This window comes from Apaloderma vittatum, unplaced genomic scaffold, assembly GCF_000703405.1.
Source record: "Apaloderma vittatum isolate BGI_N311 unplaced genomic scaffold, ASM70340v1 scaffold23556, whole genome shotgun sequence".
Lineage (NCBI taxonomy): Eukaryota > Metazoa > Chordata > Aves > Trogoniformes > Trogonidae > Apaloderma > Apaloderma vittatum.
The window spans coordinates 38,083-53,783 of NW_009721580.1; the positions used below are offsets into that span (position 1 = coordinate 38,083).

At 39.5% G+C, this 15,701-nt stretch overlaps 1 protein-coding gene across 1 annotated transcript in view; it reads left to right on the forward strand.

Annotated features, from left to right (window-relative positions):
- MATN2 (matrilin 2) overlaps positions 1 to 13,762 on the forward strand; it is a gene marked incomplete at its 3' end in the record, with an annotated part of 41,931 nt that extends 28,169 nt beyond the window's left edge. The window contains exons 5-9 of the mRNA XM_009871458.1: positions 1,652 to 1,774; positions 7,431 to 7,553; positions 8,983 to 9,111; positions 11,413 to 11,535; positions 13,640 to 13,762. Coding sequence (XP_009869760.1) covers positions 1,652 to 1,774; positions 7,431 to 7,553; positions 8,983 to 9,111; positions 11,413 to 11,535; positions 13,640 to 13,762 — 621 coding nt within the window. The remainder of the gene's footprint in view (positions 1 to 1,651; positions 1,775 to 7,430; positions 7,554 to 8,982; positions 9,112 to 11,412; positions 11,536 to 13,639) is intronic.
- Positions 13,763 to 15,701: the final 1,939 nt, after the last annotated feature.

Consider the following 15,701-nt stretch of genomic DNA (forward strand, 5'->3'; position numbering starts at 1 on the left):
TTCTCTTCTCTTCTCTTCTCTTCTCTTCTCTTCTCTTCTCTTCTCTTCTCTCTTCCTCATTATACTCATTAGTCAGGCAGCTGCAGGTATTGTGGTAGAAATGTGTTTTTGTTAGGGCTTAAATGCAGTGGAGGAGGTGACTATGGAGCAATTCATATGGGCTATTTCCCAGGTATGATTTTAGATAGAAAGATAAACATATATATACTTTGGCCTACTTATTTCTTAGGGTGTCTTTTAAAACACTTGAAAATGGGTGTGTGGTTAGAATTAATTTAAGAGGAAAGCTAGCTAATTGTATGACACATTATATCCTTGAAATATATATTCTGTAAATAGGAGCTATTCAGTCCGGAAACAGAACGTCCTTACAAGGAAAATGATCTCACTTAGCAGCCAGTAAGTAGTCTAGTTTGACTTGACTCAACACAAATATTCTTTAGGGTTAAAAGAAGCTCTTTCAAAGTAACTGAATGGATTATTTGCCTACTTGACTAGATGACCTTGACTGAATATCTTAGCACACCTGAATATACACAGGATTTGCAAAGGCGGGGCTGTTGAAGAAGAAACTGATTTCATTAGAACAAATTACTGCCTCTTAAAGCAATTTGGGAAGCTCAGCAGTATAAAGTAATGAAAAAATTACTCAGCTGGCAAAGAAGGAGAACCTGTCTTATTAAATGTCTGTGTGAAGCTGAGCACATTCCTGTCTTCTGCAGAAAGAATCAGGTAAACTTGCCTAATGTGAGCCTGGCAGCTCTTTGAGGACAGAGCACTTGCTTTGTGACTTATCTTTAATTTATTCTAAGACTTTCTTTGTGAAGAAACAGCTTTACCTGCAAAGAAATTTTTTAAAAAATAAATCATTAAACATCTTTAGCACTTTTGAATAAGCTTGGCTGAGTAAACTTTAATTATCATAATACCTTTTGGCACTCTATCTTGTAAATATGGATTTGTGTGACAAATGACCAGACCTATGAAATAAATGACTGGACTAGCTATGATAATTTATTTCTTTTAAACGAAAAGGCATTATATAAGCAAACTATCAGTGGTAAATATCAGCCTGAAGCTCTCAGACTTCATAGCTGCAGCTGCTTTGTACCAGATGAATCTGGAGCACATTAGAGGGAATAAATATACTGTGACAGTCTTTGGTGTAGAAGGTATTGCCATGGGTCTCCTGTATACTTAGGCTATGGGAATAGCTCTTGGAAGCTAGTAGAGCTGGAAGGGAATGAAGGAAGAGTACAGCAGTTCCGGGACTGGGACTGGAGAGACAGAAGACAAAATGAAATCAAGCAAACTTTGCTACACCCTGGCCTACAGTATGAACATCTGGACAGAGTTACTGTCTGAGGCATGGATTCCAGATCTGAGAAAACATTTTGAGAAGGCTCCTGATAATCTGAGAGTTGATAAAAGGTCAAAGGGTAGGAGAAATGATCCAGGACTCATACCAAATCTGATTTGCCAACTAGTATTGAAAGCGCACTGTTTTTTGGCAGAAGGCTCTTTGGGTCAGAAATTATGTCAGCTTTTCCTTTTTTTATAGATACTACATGTAACTAATGCAATAATACCTATGCATAATAGTACTAATTTTCTTTTTCTAATTTTTAATGTTGGTCATGTTCTTTTTAAGTTGTAGACTACTGTGCTTTGGATAACCAAGGTTGCCAACATGAATGTGTTAACACTGAGGACTCCTATTACTGCAGATGCCACCCCGGGTTCATTTTAAATCCGGACGGAAGAACTTGCAGAAGTAAGTTGTGATAAAGTTTAATTATGAACCGTTTGTACTTTTTCTTTCTTCCAGTTCTCAGCAGTAGTACTCCCACTGGTCCTGACAACACTGAATATTATGTCAGGTACAGAAAATGTGGGACTGCTCTGGAAGCCAGAGGTCTTTAAAGCAACACAAGTTATTGGGGGACAGTTTGGCTTTTAGGGGAGGAGCTAAGGGTAGGGGTCAGTCCTATGAACAGGAAGATTTTAACATGAAACCAGGCTCCTTTTCAACAGTAAAAGCCCGAAGTTTTGTCTTGTGTAGTCTCTTTTGTTGTCCAGATTTTTCAGTTAGAATATCATCTCCCTGACTGGGTAGACAAACAAGTCTGTACAAGACAATTTATAATCAGCTTGGTTTGTAAGACAAGATAAAATTAAATAGAGTAGTTCCACAATCAGAGGAAACATTGCAGCCTATTTTCCTATGTATTTTTCTCAAGAGTAAGTTCTTTGATAGTGTGCCAAAGCTCTGACAATGTCAGTATCTTCTACCAATTTTCCATGTTTCCACCAGTTTTTAATAACTTCATGGCTTTGCTTGTTTGTTGTTTGTCAAATTTGATTGATACCAGGCTAAGAAGCTCAAAAATTACCAGAGTGGATATAAAGTAAAGGGGAACTGACAGACCAGAAAAGTACTCTTGCCTAGGCTTCCTGTAATTGGGAGAACAAGCTAAAACCTCTACAGTGTTCAATGTCATAACTCGCTTTCAGGACATGTGAAGGGAGAACTATAATGTACCTTCCTAGTTACCTTTCTTCGTAAATATGGGCCTGGGTAAAGAAATGTTGTTATTGTGACTGTAAGCAGACAAACTCCTTTAGTTTTAGGTGAGTGGAACTGCTTATGCTAGTGCTAAATTGAGCCCATATTATTGAAAAATGTGTTCAAATATTATTTCTCAAAAAATGTATCAATATAGCACTGCATTTTTGTGCTTTTTACAGCTTTTAAAAAAAAAGACTGTGATAACCTGTAGTCTGTTTTCTGTATTATGGTTGGTATCTATTTCACTCAAGTTTAACATTTAGAAGGAAAGCATCTAATCCAGGCTGTACGTATGACCTCATGATCAAGGAAAAGAGCACAGACTTCTAGAAGGTTATTACTCACAGCTCTGACACAAATTTATGGAAGTGCCTGCATTTTCCTTGACTGTATAGGGAGCCTGGATACCTTGCCAGACTAGACACCTAATTTTTAGACACTCAGAGGCAGGGGAGATTAATTTCCTGTCTCCCTAAGGACCAGAGTGCAGTTTGTACTGGTTCACGTTGTTTGTAAATTGTATGAATTCACTACTTTGTCAAGTTACGTGTCTGCTAAGGACTGGCTAAATTCTCTTATACTTCTACATCCATATATTTATGAAATCTTACTATAGTCTAAGAGTTTTCTACTGCCCCAGCACGATTTGTTGTTAATTCCTTAAATTTAAGAATGTGGATTTTAAGTAGTGTTTTCTCCTCTGGTTTGAATTGAACAAAGACCTTAAAATTACATAGACATTTTAGATGTGTTGAGTTGTTTTTAGCTTATGGTCTAACTGTATGAATTATTTTAGTGTGTTTAAACTGATGGTCCACAGAATGATGGAAGCTGAGAGAATGTTCTGGGAAAGCAGTATTTCAGGCTTGTCCTGTCTCTGTCCTCTGATTTAGGTATCTATTGCATGAGACAACACACTGCGCTATATAGGCTGCCAGGCTGACCATGTGCTGCTGTCTTCATATTTAAAACAATGAAAGCTTTCAAATGCTGGTTGGACAGGATCTCTGGAAGTTATCTACTCTAGCCTCCTCTTCAAAGTTGAACTGCTGTTTGTAGAAAGCTTTATTCAGTATGTCCTCCTGGTCAGGTGGAGTAACAAATTCCACTGTCATATTCCCAGTGTCATTTCCTCTCTGATCTTGACCAGAAATTCTAAGCAGGAACATCTATGGTTTCATGTGCAATCTCTGGAATGGAGAAAGGAAGGCAAGCAGGGTCAGTAAACTCTCTGACAAGGCTTTTGGTTCCACAGGACCCAAAGAAGAAGAACAAAATGGGTCCTGTGACAGTAACCAGGCTCTGCCAACAGTCCGTCACCAGACAAGTCTGATCACTAGACAAGTCCATAGTATTGAGATATATCTAAGGTCAGTTCAGGAAATCAGGTCAGCCAGTCTGCAGATCAGGATCAGCAAAATACAAGGCTAGGTCCAGGCATACCTATATTGCAGCTCAGGCAAGAACCAAGGGTGAGAGCCTGACATTAAATGCAGCTCCCAAGCCAAGGGGCAGAGGCCACCAACCAGGCTTCTCACAGCTCTGTGCATCTCTACCATGTTAACTGCACTCTGTTTTGTTATAAATGCTTTAAATTAGTTTAAAGTTAAGGGAGAAAAATCCATCAAGTTGCAATCAGGGAAAAATCAAAGTGACTGGATACTGTCGGTCATAGAGATAGATTCGGAAGTAGTCAGGAAGGAATGAGCAAATACTATGTCAAGTCATTCTCTTTCAAGATGCATGTCCTGAATCTAAGCATAAACAAAACTTACTAAGCCACTTCTCCTTACACTTGATACCTTCTGAGCCTCACTAATATAATCAAGCATGAATGAAAGAAATACGAAGATCTTAATGTTGTGAAAGTCAAGACAGCATGAGAGCTCTTCAGAGCAGAAGTGTCCTTTAGCTCCCATATGTTATGAATCACACTGCCCTTGAGTCAGCATAAACAACATGCAGAAACAAACTTCGCTGTATTTAAAATGTTTGTAAATTTAAAACCTTTAACATAAATTTCTACATATTTGGCTTGGGGATGATCACCAGCTAGCCAAGGCTCACACCCGTGGCAGCCCAGATCTCTGCGTCAGCAAACAGACCTGAGGCACCGGCTCCCAAGATCTCATGATTACATCAGGAACCTGGTTTTCCTTTCAAAAATAGAAAATAAGCTTTCATGCTCATGGCTACAAGGAAAAGCTTGAAAATGTAAATGTTATCCGTACAGTCATGCATATCTGACAATTGTTTTCTCTGGGAATTGCTCCAAACTTCTTAGAAGGAAATACAAAGAACATGGCTCATGAGGGCAACCCTGCCAACACCAGCAGAGCTCTCTGTATGTGGCTGGAAAGGAGCAGCAAATTCAGATTGTCAGTGAGGCAGGCAGAGGTTGTTCCTAGCTACTAAGTTAACTGTTAAGGGGACTTTTGCCACTCTTGCTGCTCCTCTCAAGAGGACAAAGGGTAACTTCTGCTTGTACTTTAGGGGTGCTGAGCCTCAACCATTGGTCTTTAGAGACCTGCATGAGCTATGGGTAGGTTCACGTGAGCTGTGGGTGGTAGAGGCCTTCTGTTAGTGTCCTTAATCTGGGCTGTTTTAATGAAACCTTGTGAAAGGTGTTTCGAGTGTTCCCCACATAATAGCCTCAAGGTTCCAACAAAGGTAATAATACCTATTTTTCAACTCTCGTGTTCATCTTCAGAGTCAGTTACCCAGGAAGTCTGGGCAGACTTTGAGTTGGCCAGGATTTGAGCAGGTAAATGCCACCCAGCACTGAGTAGGTCCAGAAGGCATACAGTTATATTCATTTGTGGCACAAGTGTGGGTTTATGGTTTCTGTCTCTTCAGTGCACTCTTGAACAAATAATATTTTCTAATGATTCTTTTTAGTGAACAGGTAAGATGTGCCTGTGTTATGTATGTGTGTATGTTCATATGCTGTCATAACAAGTTTTGGTAAAGGAAATATTCTGTAAATATGTGGAGTTCAAAAATGTTAAAATACTCCTCTCAGGTTTTCTTACAAAGTCACATTCCACTTTGTCCTGAAAATACAGGTGGTTTATTATTGCTAAGGGCTTTCATCATAAATAAAGGCTGAATTAGCCCACCACACATACAAGGAAAGAATAGTTCTGGTGGAAGCCAATTTCCTCTGTAACCTCTGAATGTCTGTTTTCAGATTGTGTAATGATGTGTTGAGAAGTACCTGGATGTCTTTAAAAACGTGGCTTACTTGATTTCTGGCTTTTTTGTCTACTTTTATCAGTGCTGAACGGTTAATATCATTTTTTCACTACTAGAAATTAATCAACTCCACTGATATGAAACTAAGTGATGGTCGGACACTGCATCTAAGTGAATGTCAGGTTCTTTGACTTCATCAAAGTGCTGTTCATCATCTTCATCAGTGACATGGACAATTGCATTGAGTGCACCCTCAGCAAGTTTGCCGATGACACCAAGCTGTGTGGTGCCGTGGACTCACTTGAGGGAAGAGATGCCATCCAGAGGGACCTTGATAGGCTTGAGAAAAGGGCCAGTGCAAACTGCATGAGGTTCGACAAATCAAAATGCAAGGTCCTGCACCTGGGTCGGGCCAATCCCAGGCACACATACAAACTGGGCACAGAGTGGGTTGAGAGTAGCCCTGAAGAGAAGGATTTAGGAGTGTTGATAGATGAGGAGCTCAACATGAGCCGGCAGTGTGCTCATGCAGCCCAGAAGGCCAACCGCATCCTGGGATGGATCAAGAGAAGCGTGGTCGGCAGGTCAAGAGAGGGGATTCTACCCCTGTACTCTGCTCTTGTGAGATCCCACCTTAAATACTGAGTCCAGTTCTGGTGTCCTCACCATAAGAGGGATGTAGATCTGTTGGAGCATGTTCAGAGGAGGGCCACAAGGATGTTCCAGGGGCTGGAGCACCTCTATGAGGACAGGCTGCGGGAGCTGGGATTGTTCAGTCTGGAAAAGAGAAGACTCTGGGGGGACCTAATAGCTGCCTTCCAATACCTGAAGGGAACCTACAGGAAGGCTGGGGAGGGACTTTTTGCAAGAGTGTCCACTGATAGGACAAGGGGAGATGGGTTTAAGTTCAAGGAGAATGGATTTAAATTAGATTTTAGGAAGAAATTCTTCAGTCCAAGAGTGACAAGACTTTGGAATAAATTGTCCAGAGAAGTTGTGGATGCTCCGTCTCTGGAGGGGTTCAAGGCAGTTGGACAGAGCCTTGAGGAGCCTGATCAGGTTGAGAGGCGTCCCTGCCCAGGGCAGGGAAGTTGGATTAGATCATCGCTAAGGTCCCTTCCAACCTAGGCCATTCTATGATTCTATGATTAAAGTTATTTTATACACAAATAATAGCTATTTCTAGACTTTGCTTGTCTTCCCTTTCATGAGCATTTTAAATGGAAGAACCATGTGGCAAACACCCAGAGTTATTAAGACACCAGTGCTCCTGATGACCTGATTGTCCTGTTTTGATCTAATGAACATCACTCAAAAGCATGTTTGTGTGTTTATTAGAGATTGTATCCAACTTGCTCTGAGTAAAATAAAGTGGCAATTTTGATGAGGCAATGTAGAGGGCTTAACTGCAAGATGTTAAGAAATATTTGAGAGTAACTGCTTCAACTGCATGTAGTACATGTGTTCTCAAAGAATTCACTGAGGTATACATATCAGGTATACTTAAGTGTTGCAGATATTTGGAAAAATGAAAATTTTCTTTTCGTAGTTTGAAACATCATAAAAAGTCAGAATGGTGCCTAGAAAAGAAAAGCCATAGAAAACAAAGTAACTGGGGTTTATCTAGCTTATTTCTGAGGTATTGTATTTCTCACTTCCTGCTTAGGACCAGACTTTTGTGCTCTTCAGGACCATGGCTGTGAACAGGAATGTGTTAATACAGATGATTCCTATTTTTGTCGATGCCAAGAAGGTTTTAGGCTTAATCCAGATAAGAAAACATGCAAAAGTAAGTAATCCTTTGGACATAGTAAAGTTCATCTGCTTTTATTTCTCAAACCTGCTGTGAACGGTTTCCCATCTAGAAGATGAAAGTTTTCTCTATAGTAAAGGTTGAAACAAATGTTTCATTATAAACTTGTATGTTAAGTGAGCCAGTCATGCTAGAAGAATACACTGTTCTCTGTTTGGTAGACTAGATTGTATATTAGGTATTTTTTGAAGAGATTTATGAAAACCCAAGAAGTAATTTAGGAACCAGAGTGACTCAAAAACAAGTTCATTACTTACGTGAAACTTTCTGACCTTGTCTGGTAGTGACACAAACAGCTTTAAAAAAAATTGTAAAAATTCACCTTGCTTTGCTCAGTTGGTTTAGCCAAGGACAGATGTATTTCATTAGCTTGGGAAAGTATTCAATAGGTAATGTAGTTATTAAAATCAACTTAATGTCACACAAAACCCTGCAGTTTCTTAGAAGTGTAAAAACAGCCTCAGCAATGTCAGGGTTCTAAACCAATCACACAAACTATTTACTCTAGAAAGACTTTCATGTTACAGCTCTTCTTGAATGGGGGCCTGGAATCACAGCAGATTTTCAGTGTAATGTTATTAAAGTTTAAGGAGAATATATTCAGCAAAATGAACAAGCCTGATGTGGTGATTCAGATCTTGGGCCAGAGGCAGAATTGTTCTGCTCATGTTTTATGAATAAGAAGCTTGGCTAAAACAAGATAATTATATTTCTAGATGCTCATAAAATTTATCTGGTTTTGGAACTGTACCTTCTTTCAGTCTTAAAGATGTGTTCACATGAAGAAACTTTATCTACACAGATGTCTATACTTTGCCAACACAGACGAAGACTACAAAGACTTTGTCTACAAAAACCTTGCTGTTTTTACAGCAATCCATGCTAATCTGTTTTTTGTTATCTATATGGTATTTTAATACATTCAGGTTTTTATAGATTGGATATGCCTAAGTGAGTATAGGAGCAAAAGAACAGCATTGTGTACAATATTTTTGCCAAGAATATAATTGCAAGTGAAAGGCAAATTGTAATTCCCATTTGGAATTTTTCCTTAACCTTAGAGGGCTTTGGATTTGACTGTAAACCTGGTGATATTTCCAGAATTAAGACCCTATTCCAAATCTGGTTATAACAAGGCTCATTTTAGATAAGCTTGTAAAATAAAATGTAAATTTCTGTACACGCCCAGCAGGAGGATATATGCCTACAGGAGCAGGTCTATGGGAGTCAAAGTGAAGTCTTGCATGGCCAAGTGTTTGCAATCTGCTTTCAGATCTTCAGGTTGCTATCAGCTTTAAAAGGTGTCCAAATCACAGAATCCATAAGAAAAGGGAGATTTCTAAACCATTTTACTTCCAAAACCCTCATGGCTGGCTTGAATTCTTCACTGTCTTTCTCTCCACACAAATAAACTTCTATGCTTTAGGTCAGTGTTACTGTGAACGTGAATGTGTTAACATGGAAGAGTCATTTCTGTGCAAATGTCATCCTGGATACGCCCAACGATGTGACGGCAGTACGTGCAGAAATGAGCGTGCCTCATAAGTGACCAGTTACTGCAGTGGGGCGAGGTGTCAGCAGAATGAGAAAATGCTCCTGGGTCCCTTTTGAGATCTTTCTGAGCTACGCAAACCTGTGTTAATGTCCACCACAAGCCAGGCCTAGTGAAGTAATGCTACAGTGAGATCCCATATCCAGCAGAGAACTAAAGCCCCATCTTCTCCAGTCCAAATAACTGGGAAGATGTCTTCAGCCGAGGTGTCTAGCACAAAGGCAGAGCGCGCTGCTGAACAACGGTATCATTGCTAGGAGCTATGTAAACTGCAGCACACCTAATACTGAGGTGTGTTGATACATGGAGATATGTAGACAGTTTCCACTTCTATATATTTACGCTTTCAGTGATCTGTTTGATAAAATGTCCTCTTTTAATAAGAATGTTACTAAACAAAGGATCAGTGTTGCACCAGAAAAACCCAACAACATTGCCCACTTGACTTCACCCAGTTTTTAGAAGATACTTTTATTTCAAAGAACTGTTTTGGACATCATGTGAAATATCAACAGCTTTTTTGTCTGGTGTACTTGTTACATGTTTTTCCAAAGGAACACTCAGTCACTGAAATTAATAAAAAAATAAGTTGATAGACCAGAGAGTAATTATTTTAAATAAACTGTTTTTGATAAATCCATATTTAAGGAAACTTGGATGTGTTGCAAGAGCTCAGAACTTTTTAACAATTATGGTTTTAGGCTATTGCAAGTTGAGCATCTAAAAATTAATATATCCCAAGACACTCACTGCTTTTAAAAATACTGAGTCCTGTCCCTTCCCTTACTTACTTTCTTTTTTTCACACATGCAGTGAAGCACACATGATGACCAAATTTGCAGTTATACTAATTTCTAAAGCCTGGAACTTAGCAGCTTTGTGATTGCTCCACTCTTTGGAAGAGTGTATTAAAAGATTGTGCATGAGAACCCAAAGTGTTAGTGTTAAAATTCACATTAGTGGGGGTGTTTGTGTTATAAAAGACGGTGCCAAACAGATGCAGTTCTTCACAGAGAGTACTGGGGTTTTTTTGTTTTCTTTTCCACATTTTTGTGTGCTCTCAGAAGTTACACAAGCCTCTTCATGATGATGTAAACTCTTGGAAAAAGGAGAATGTTCCAGTTGGAACTCGCTTTAGCTAGTAAATACTGACACCTTAGCTTTACTAGTTCAAGCAAACACTGTATCTGTCTATGGTAAATCTGGACCAATTACTGCAAACTCATTGCTTAGTTAAACAGACTAATAAATAGCAATATTTAGAACTAAGTAATTTTACTTTAAGTGCAGGTTTTTTTATTTTTTTAATGTAAACGAAGAGCTGGAGACATGCCTGTTCACATCTGTAAGCGATTTGCAAATAGAGACATATGAGACGGGGTTTGTGTCTGAGGAAACTCCGCTGCTTTTGATCACGTTAAGGTAAAATTATTTGGACCTATATGACTAAAAATAGCTATTAACAAGTCAACAATATAATACTATGAGGAAGTTCCGTATAAAGCTTTTTTCCTAAAATGTGCTTTTTCTGTGCTTACAGAGTCAGCAGGTTACATAGAACATCTGCAAGTGCACGTATTTTACCCTACTGCTTTGCTGTCCATTCTGAGACAATACAAAACCCAATTCACACCTCTGTCATCTCCCACCCTTCATCTTTCACACAACCAGTTGCATAAAAGACTAAAAAAATATTCCATCTTATCTTACTTGGAATAGGAATAGGAAAATCAAAGATAAGTAACATACTGAGATGCTCTCACACTCGTGATTTGTATCTGTCCCCAACTAGTCTTTAACTGCTTTAACCTGTTGGCAGATTAAAGTTTTAAATTGGTGATTTCTCATCTTGCCGAAAAAAAGAATTTATTGTTTAGAAAATAATCTGAAAGCCATTTCTATTTCAAGAGTTACTAATATTCATACTTTCTCTCTGAGAAAATTTTGTGGTGAACCAAAGAGTCTTGCTTTTTAAAGAAAGCAGGCATCATTCTGCAGGTAAGACCAGGTCAGACTTCAAGGTTCTCCCTTCACTTTGCGTTAGTTTCCCTTTGTGATTTTTGGAAAAGGAGATCTGCACTTCGCCAAGTGGGGAATTCGTTTCACTTAGGTGTTGCTAATTAACTCGAATTACTCAAATAGATGAAATTACTGCATAAATAAAAAGCTATACTGGTATTTTTCGCTTACTCTGCAAAGACATCGTGTACTACCTACAGTGTCATTAGTGTATGCATCTGACACTCCAATGTGATTTCTTCAATTATTAACACAAATCAATAGGAGTGGATCACTGTGCTGAGAGCAATCATGGCTGCGAGCAACTGTGCCTCAATACGGACAGCTCCTACGTCTGTCAGTGCTCTGAAGGATTTGTCATCAACGAAGACCTAAAAACCTGCACACGTAAGTCTTGTGAGAACCTCCTTGATCTCAGCTCACCTGTGAAAGTTTTCTGTTTTCGTACAGGCAAGAAGATGCACCATCAATTTATTCTTACAGTCTGCATTTCAGTAATGGTTTAATTAGTGATTTGAAAGCAAACACAGACAGAAGAAGGACTTAGGAAAGGACACTTGTCAACATAACTGTAAATCCTCATATACTTATAAAAATTTTGGAAGATCTGCTCATCCCTGAGTGTTGAGGACAGTTTTTCAGTCACATGACAAATATGTCTGACGACAGGTCATCTTGACAGCAGTGTCCCCCAGGCATCAATTTACGTGGGGCAGAAGAAGTGAGAGCCCCACACTGAGCTTTACATTTTGCATGGGAGCACTCAGTAAGTGAACAAAAGTTGTCCTCACAGCTCTCTACCCTTTATAAGCCTAATGGTCATTGAAAATCTGCAGTTTAACATGCAGCCTCCTTTACTGCAAAAAAATAATGTATGAAAAGGTCCAGGAAAAGAAGAATGTAAAAGAACCTCTTTGATGAGAGGGGTTTGGCCGCTTCTTGTACGTATTTTGAACATATGTTATTTTTCAAGCTTGTTGAATGTTGGAGCAGCTCTGGAGGTTGCTCCTTTGCTTGCACTCAGGCAGCACAGTTTTAACAGAAGTCAAACTGCCGGGGCTCAGTGACAAAAATGATCTAGGGAGAAGTAAAGCAAATCAACCAAGGCAATAATTTGTCTTTAACCTTGTCATTGCCTCCATACTGACCTTATTACCCCATCCAATACCTTGATAGACTTTGTTTCTCTTTGCCACTGCAGCTTTCTAGAAAGGGGCAGACAGTAGTGCAAAAGCAGAACTAGTGTACATGTAACAACAGGGTCTACTAGAAACAATTTATTTAGACATTTATCTAAAAGAATCACTGAAAATTTAGAAAGAGCCAAACTATGGAGTTTTATCAGCTTGCAAATGGAAAATCCCTCTTCTTTTGTAGTAAAAAGAAGTGAGATTTTTTCATTCTTGACTTATTTTCCTCCAGTCCGTACTTGGACACCTATCAGTAGCATTAAAACAGCACTGTGGCTTCTGGAATCCCTCTGTGCAATTAAATGGAGCCCTTTTGAATAGCTCCTCTTCTTGCCAGCATATCCCTCTCCTCACATATATATGTTAGGAAAGACATTTGTCCTATTCCTGAGCTCCAGATGAGTTGTTGAAACCTCATGGACATTTTTAGGCTATCACAAAAAAAGCTTTGGTGCTTTGGGATTTCCCAAATGAGCAGTTGAATGGAAGGGATTAGCCTCTAACATATACCACTGCTTATGGGAAGTCATCTGGGAATTACAATTCTAGTGTCATATACACAGGCACAAGTACCTTAAGACAGCTGTGGGAACACCTGAATGGTAAACAGATTTCTGCTCTGGCAAGTAAGTACAAAAAAAATGAGTGACACTGTGTGTGTAGCCAATGGACAGTAGCAGTTGCTGCCTGCAGGGTCCCAGGGGTCCTATGTTTTTGTATTACAGAGAAGAAACACTTATGAAATTTGAGATGAAAAATGGACCATACTTGACAGTACTTGTCATTTGCAATTCTTTGCAAAAGCTTAAATAGTCTAGGCCAAAGCCCACTGAGGTCCCTGAGAAGTTTTCTGCTTGCTGTCCTGGCAGCTGGGGCAGGTGCACAAGTGAGTTCTGGGGTCTGCCACCTTCACATCGGGCCTCTTAGAGACTGTATTTAAAGAAGGCTCACAAGGTAGCTTTTATGTCTTTGCCACCACCTTATATAAAATAATTGCTAAAGTGTTTTGGTCTGGGTTTTCTAAATTCAATTGGTAAGTACTGAGACGTGGACTCTCAGCTATGTTACTGGAAAGTATGATTTCTCAACTCTGCTTAAAACAGCCAATGGAAAGTACACCACAATACCCTCTTACATTTTATTGAACCTGTATGTATAATATCAGGTAAAGAACTGGATTATTGTTTAAGCAGTTCAATATATTTATATTAACTTGCTTATATGCCATGCATATACTAAACATGAAAAAACATTGTTTCATTACTTGTTATTTTTTTTAATAACTTACATTGCTCCTGCAGGAGTTGACTATTGTGCTCTGAGTGATCATGGCTGCGAACAATTGTGTGTAAATGGCGAGAGATCTTATTCTTGTCAGTGTTTTGAAGGATACAGGCTTCGTAATGATGGGAAAACCTGTAAACGTAAGTTATTATTCAACAACTCAGAGTTAGATTTTTGTGACACCCATAGAAGATATCTGTAAGGTATGATTTGATTGCCTGAAAATTGCCAGGGTCATTTTAAATGCTCAAGGATTCCAAAGGTTCATAGTTTCTGCTTTGGTGTCATTTTTGCCAGCAGTACATCAATATCTTGGATATGCTAATACATTTAAAGTGGTACTGGATGCATACTTTTAGGCACCTGAATCATGCCCTAAACGTCTGTGCCATTTAAGAAGTAGCCCTGAATTTTGACTGTTGTGGAACCAAAGCTGTTTTATTCTGACTTACATCCTTCTGTGTGACAACTGTAATTTTTTCTCAGATCAAGGCAAAAATATATAATTTTTCATAGAATCATAGAAGTGTAGAATTGTAGAATCATGTGGGTTGGAGAAGACCCCTGGGATCATCAAGTCCAACCACAAACCCTGCGCTGCAAAGCTCACCATATCCCCCGCCACCACATCTAAACAACCTTTAAACACTTCCAGGGATCATGACTCAGCTGCCTCCGTGGGCAGCCTATTCCAATGTCTGACTACTCTTTCTGTAAAAAAAAAATTCTTAATGTCCAGTCTAAACTCTAAAGTCTAATCTGTTTTTTTCTAAAGTCTTAACAGAGCATGAGTTTTGCAACATTGTTAATTGAAAGCTCATTCTGTCCAGCGTGGGATACGGATGATTGCAAAAGATGTAGCATAATTGCTTTAGACATTTGATTACATTATTGATTACAGTTATGGTGAGTGGTAGAGATCAAGAAAAAAATTCATTGCAAAATTTTCTCGATTTTAATAGCTTTTGTTAGAAAGTGATGAAAGAAGAGTCATGGATAAGTCTCTGAAAACCACAGGCATTAAGTATTTTGTAACTGTAATGCTAATAATATCCATTTATCTCATCAACATCTGCTGTTAAAAAACATCTACTGAAAACAGTGTTAGTCATCCAGATATTACCGTAGCAAATTAAAAATTCCTTATTCTCAGTCAGTGTATCAAACACCTTACTTTATTATCTCATGTAAACAGAGACCAAATCTGCTTGTCTCAAAAAGTACTGACACTAAAGTGAAATGTTCCGTCCATGCAGAAGTCTAGAGGGATCTAGGTAAATTGGAGCTCTGGACTATGATTAATGGGATGAAATTAAACAAGTCAGAATGCTGGATTCCGCACCTAGGATAGAGTAATATGAAACACAAATACAAATGGAGAGAGGAATGGCTGGATTTCAGCCCTGCAGTAAGGGATCTGGGGGTGCTGGTCGGCAGCAACTCAGCAGGAGTCAGTGTGGGTGCCCTGGCAGCCAAGGGGGCAAACCCCATCCTGGGGTGCATCAAACCCAGCATGACCAGCCCGTCAAAGAGGTGACTGTCCCGCTGTGTTCAGCGTTGGCGCGGCCTCACCTTGAGCACTGTGTGCAGGTCTGGGCACAACAATTCTAAGAAGGATGTGAAGGTCCATGAAGGTGTCCAGGGGTGAGCAACAAAGCTGGTGTAAGGGCTGGAAGGAATGTCCTACGAGGAGCATCTGAGGACTTGGGACTTGCCTAGTTATGAGAAAAGGAATCTGAAGGGCAACCTCATTGCTCTTTGCAGCTTCCTGAGAAGAGGAAGCAGTGAAGGAGGTGCTGAGCTCTTCTCCCTGCTATCCAGTGACTGGACACATGGGAGTGATTCAGAGATGTACTAGGGGAGGTTTAGACTGGATGTTAGGAAGCATTTTTTCACTAATAGTGTGGTCAAACTGTGGAAAAGGCTTCCTAGAGAGGTGGTGGGTGCCCCAAGCCTGTCAGTGTTTTAAGAGTCAATTGGACAATGCCCTTAACAACAGACCTTAACTTTTGGTCAGCCCTGAAGTGGGCAGTTGGACTAGATTATCATACTCAGCCCTGGTGAGGCCACATCTGGAAT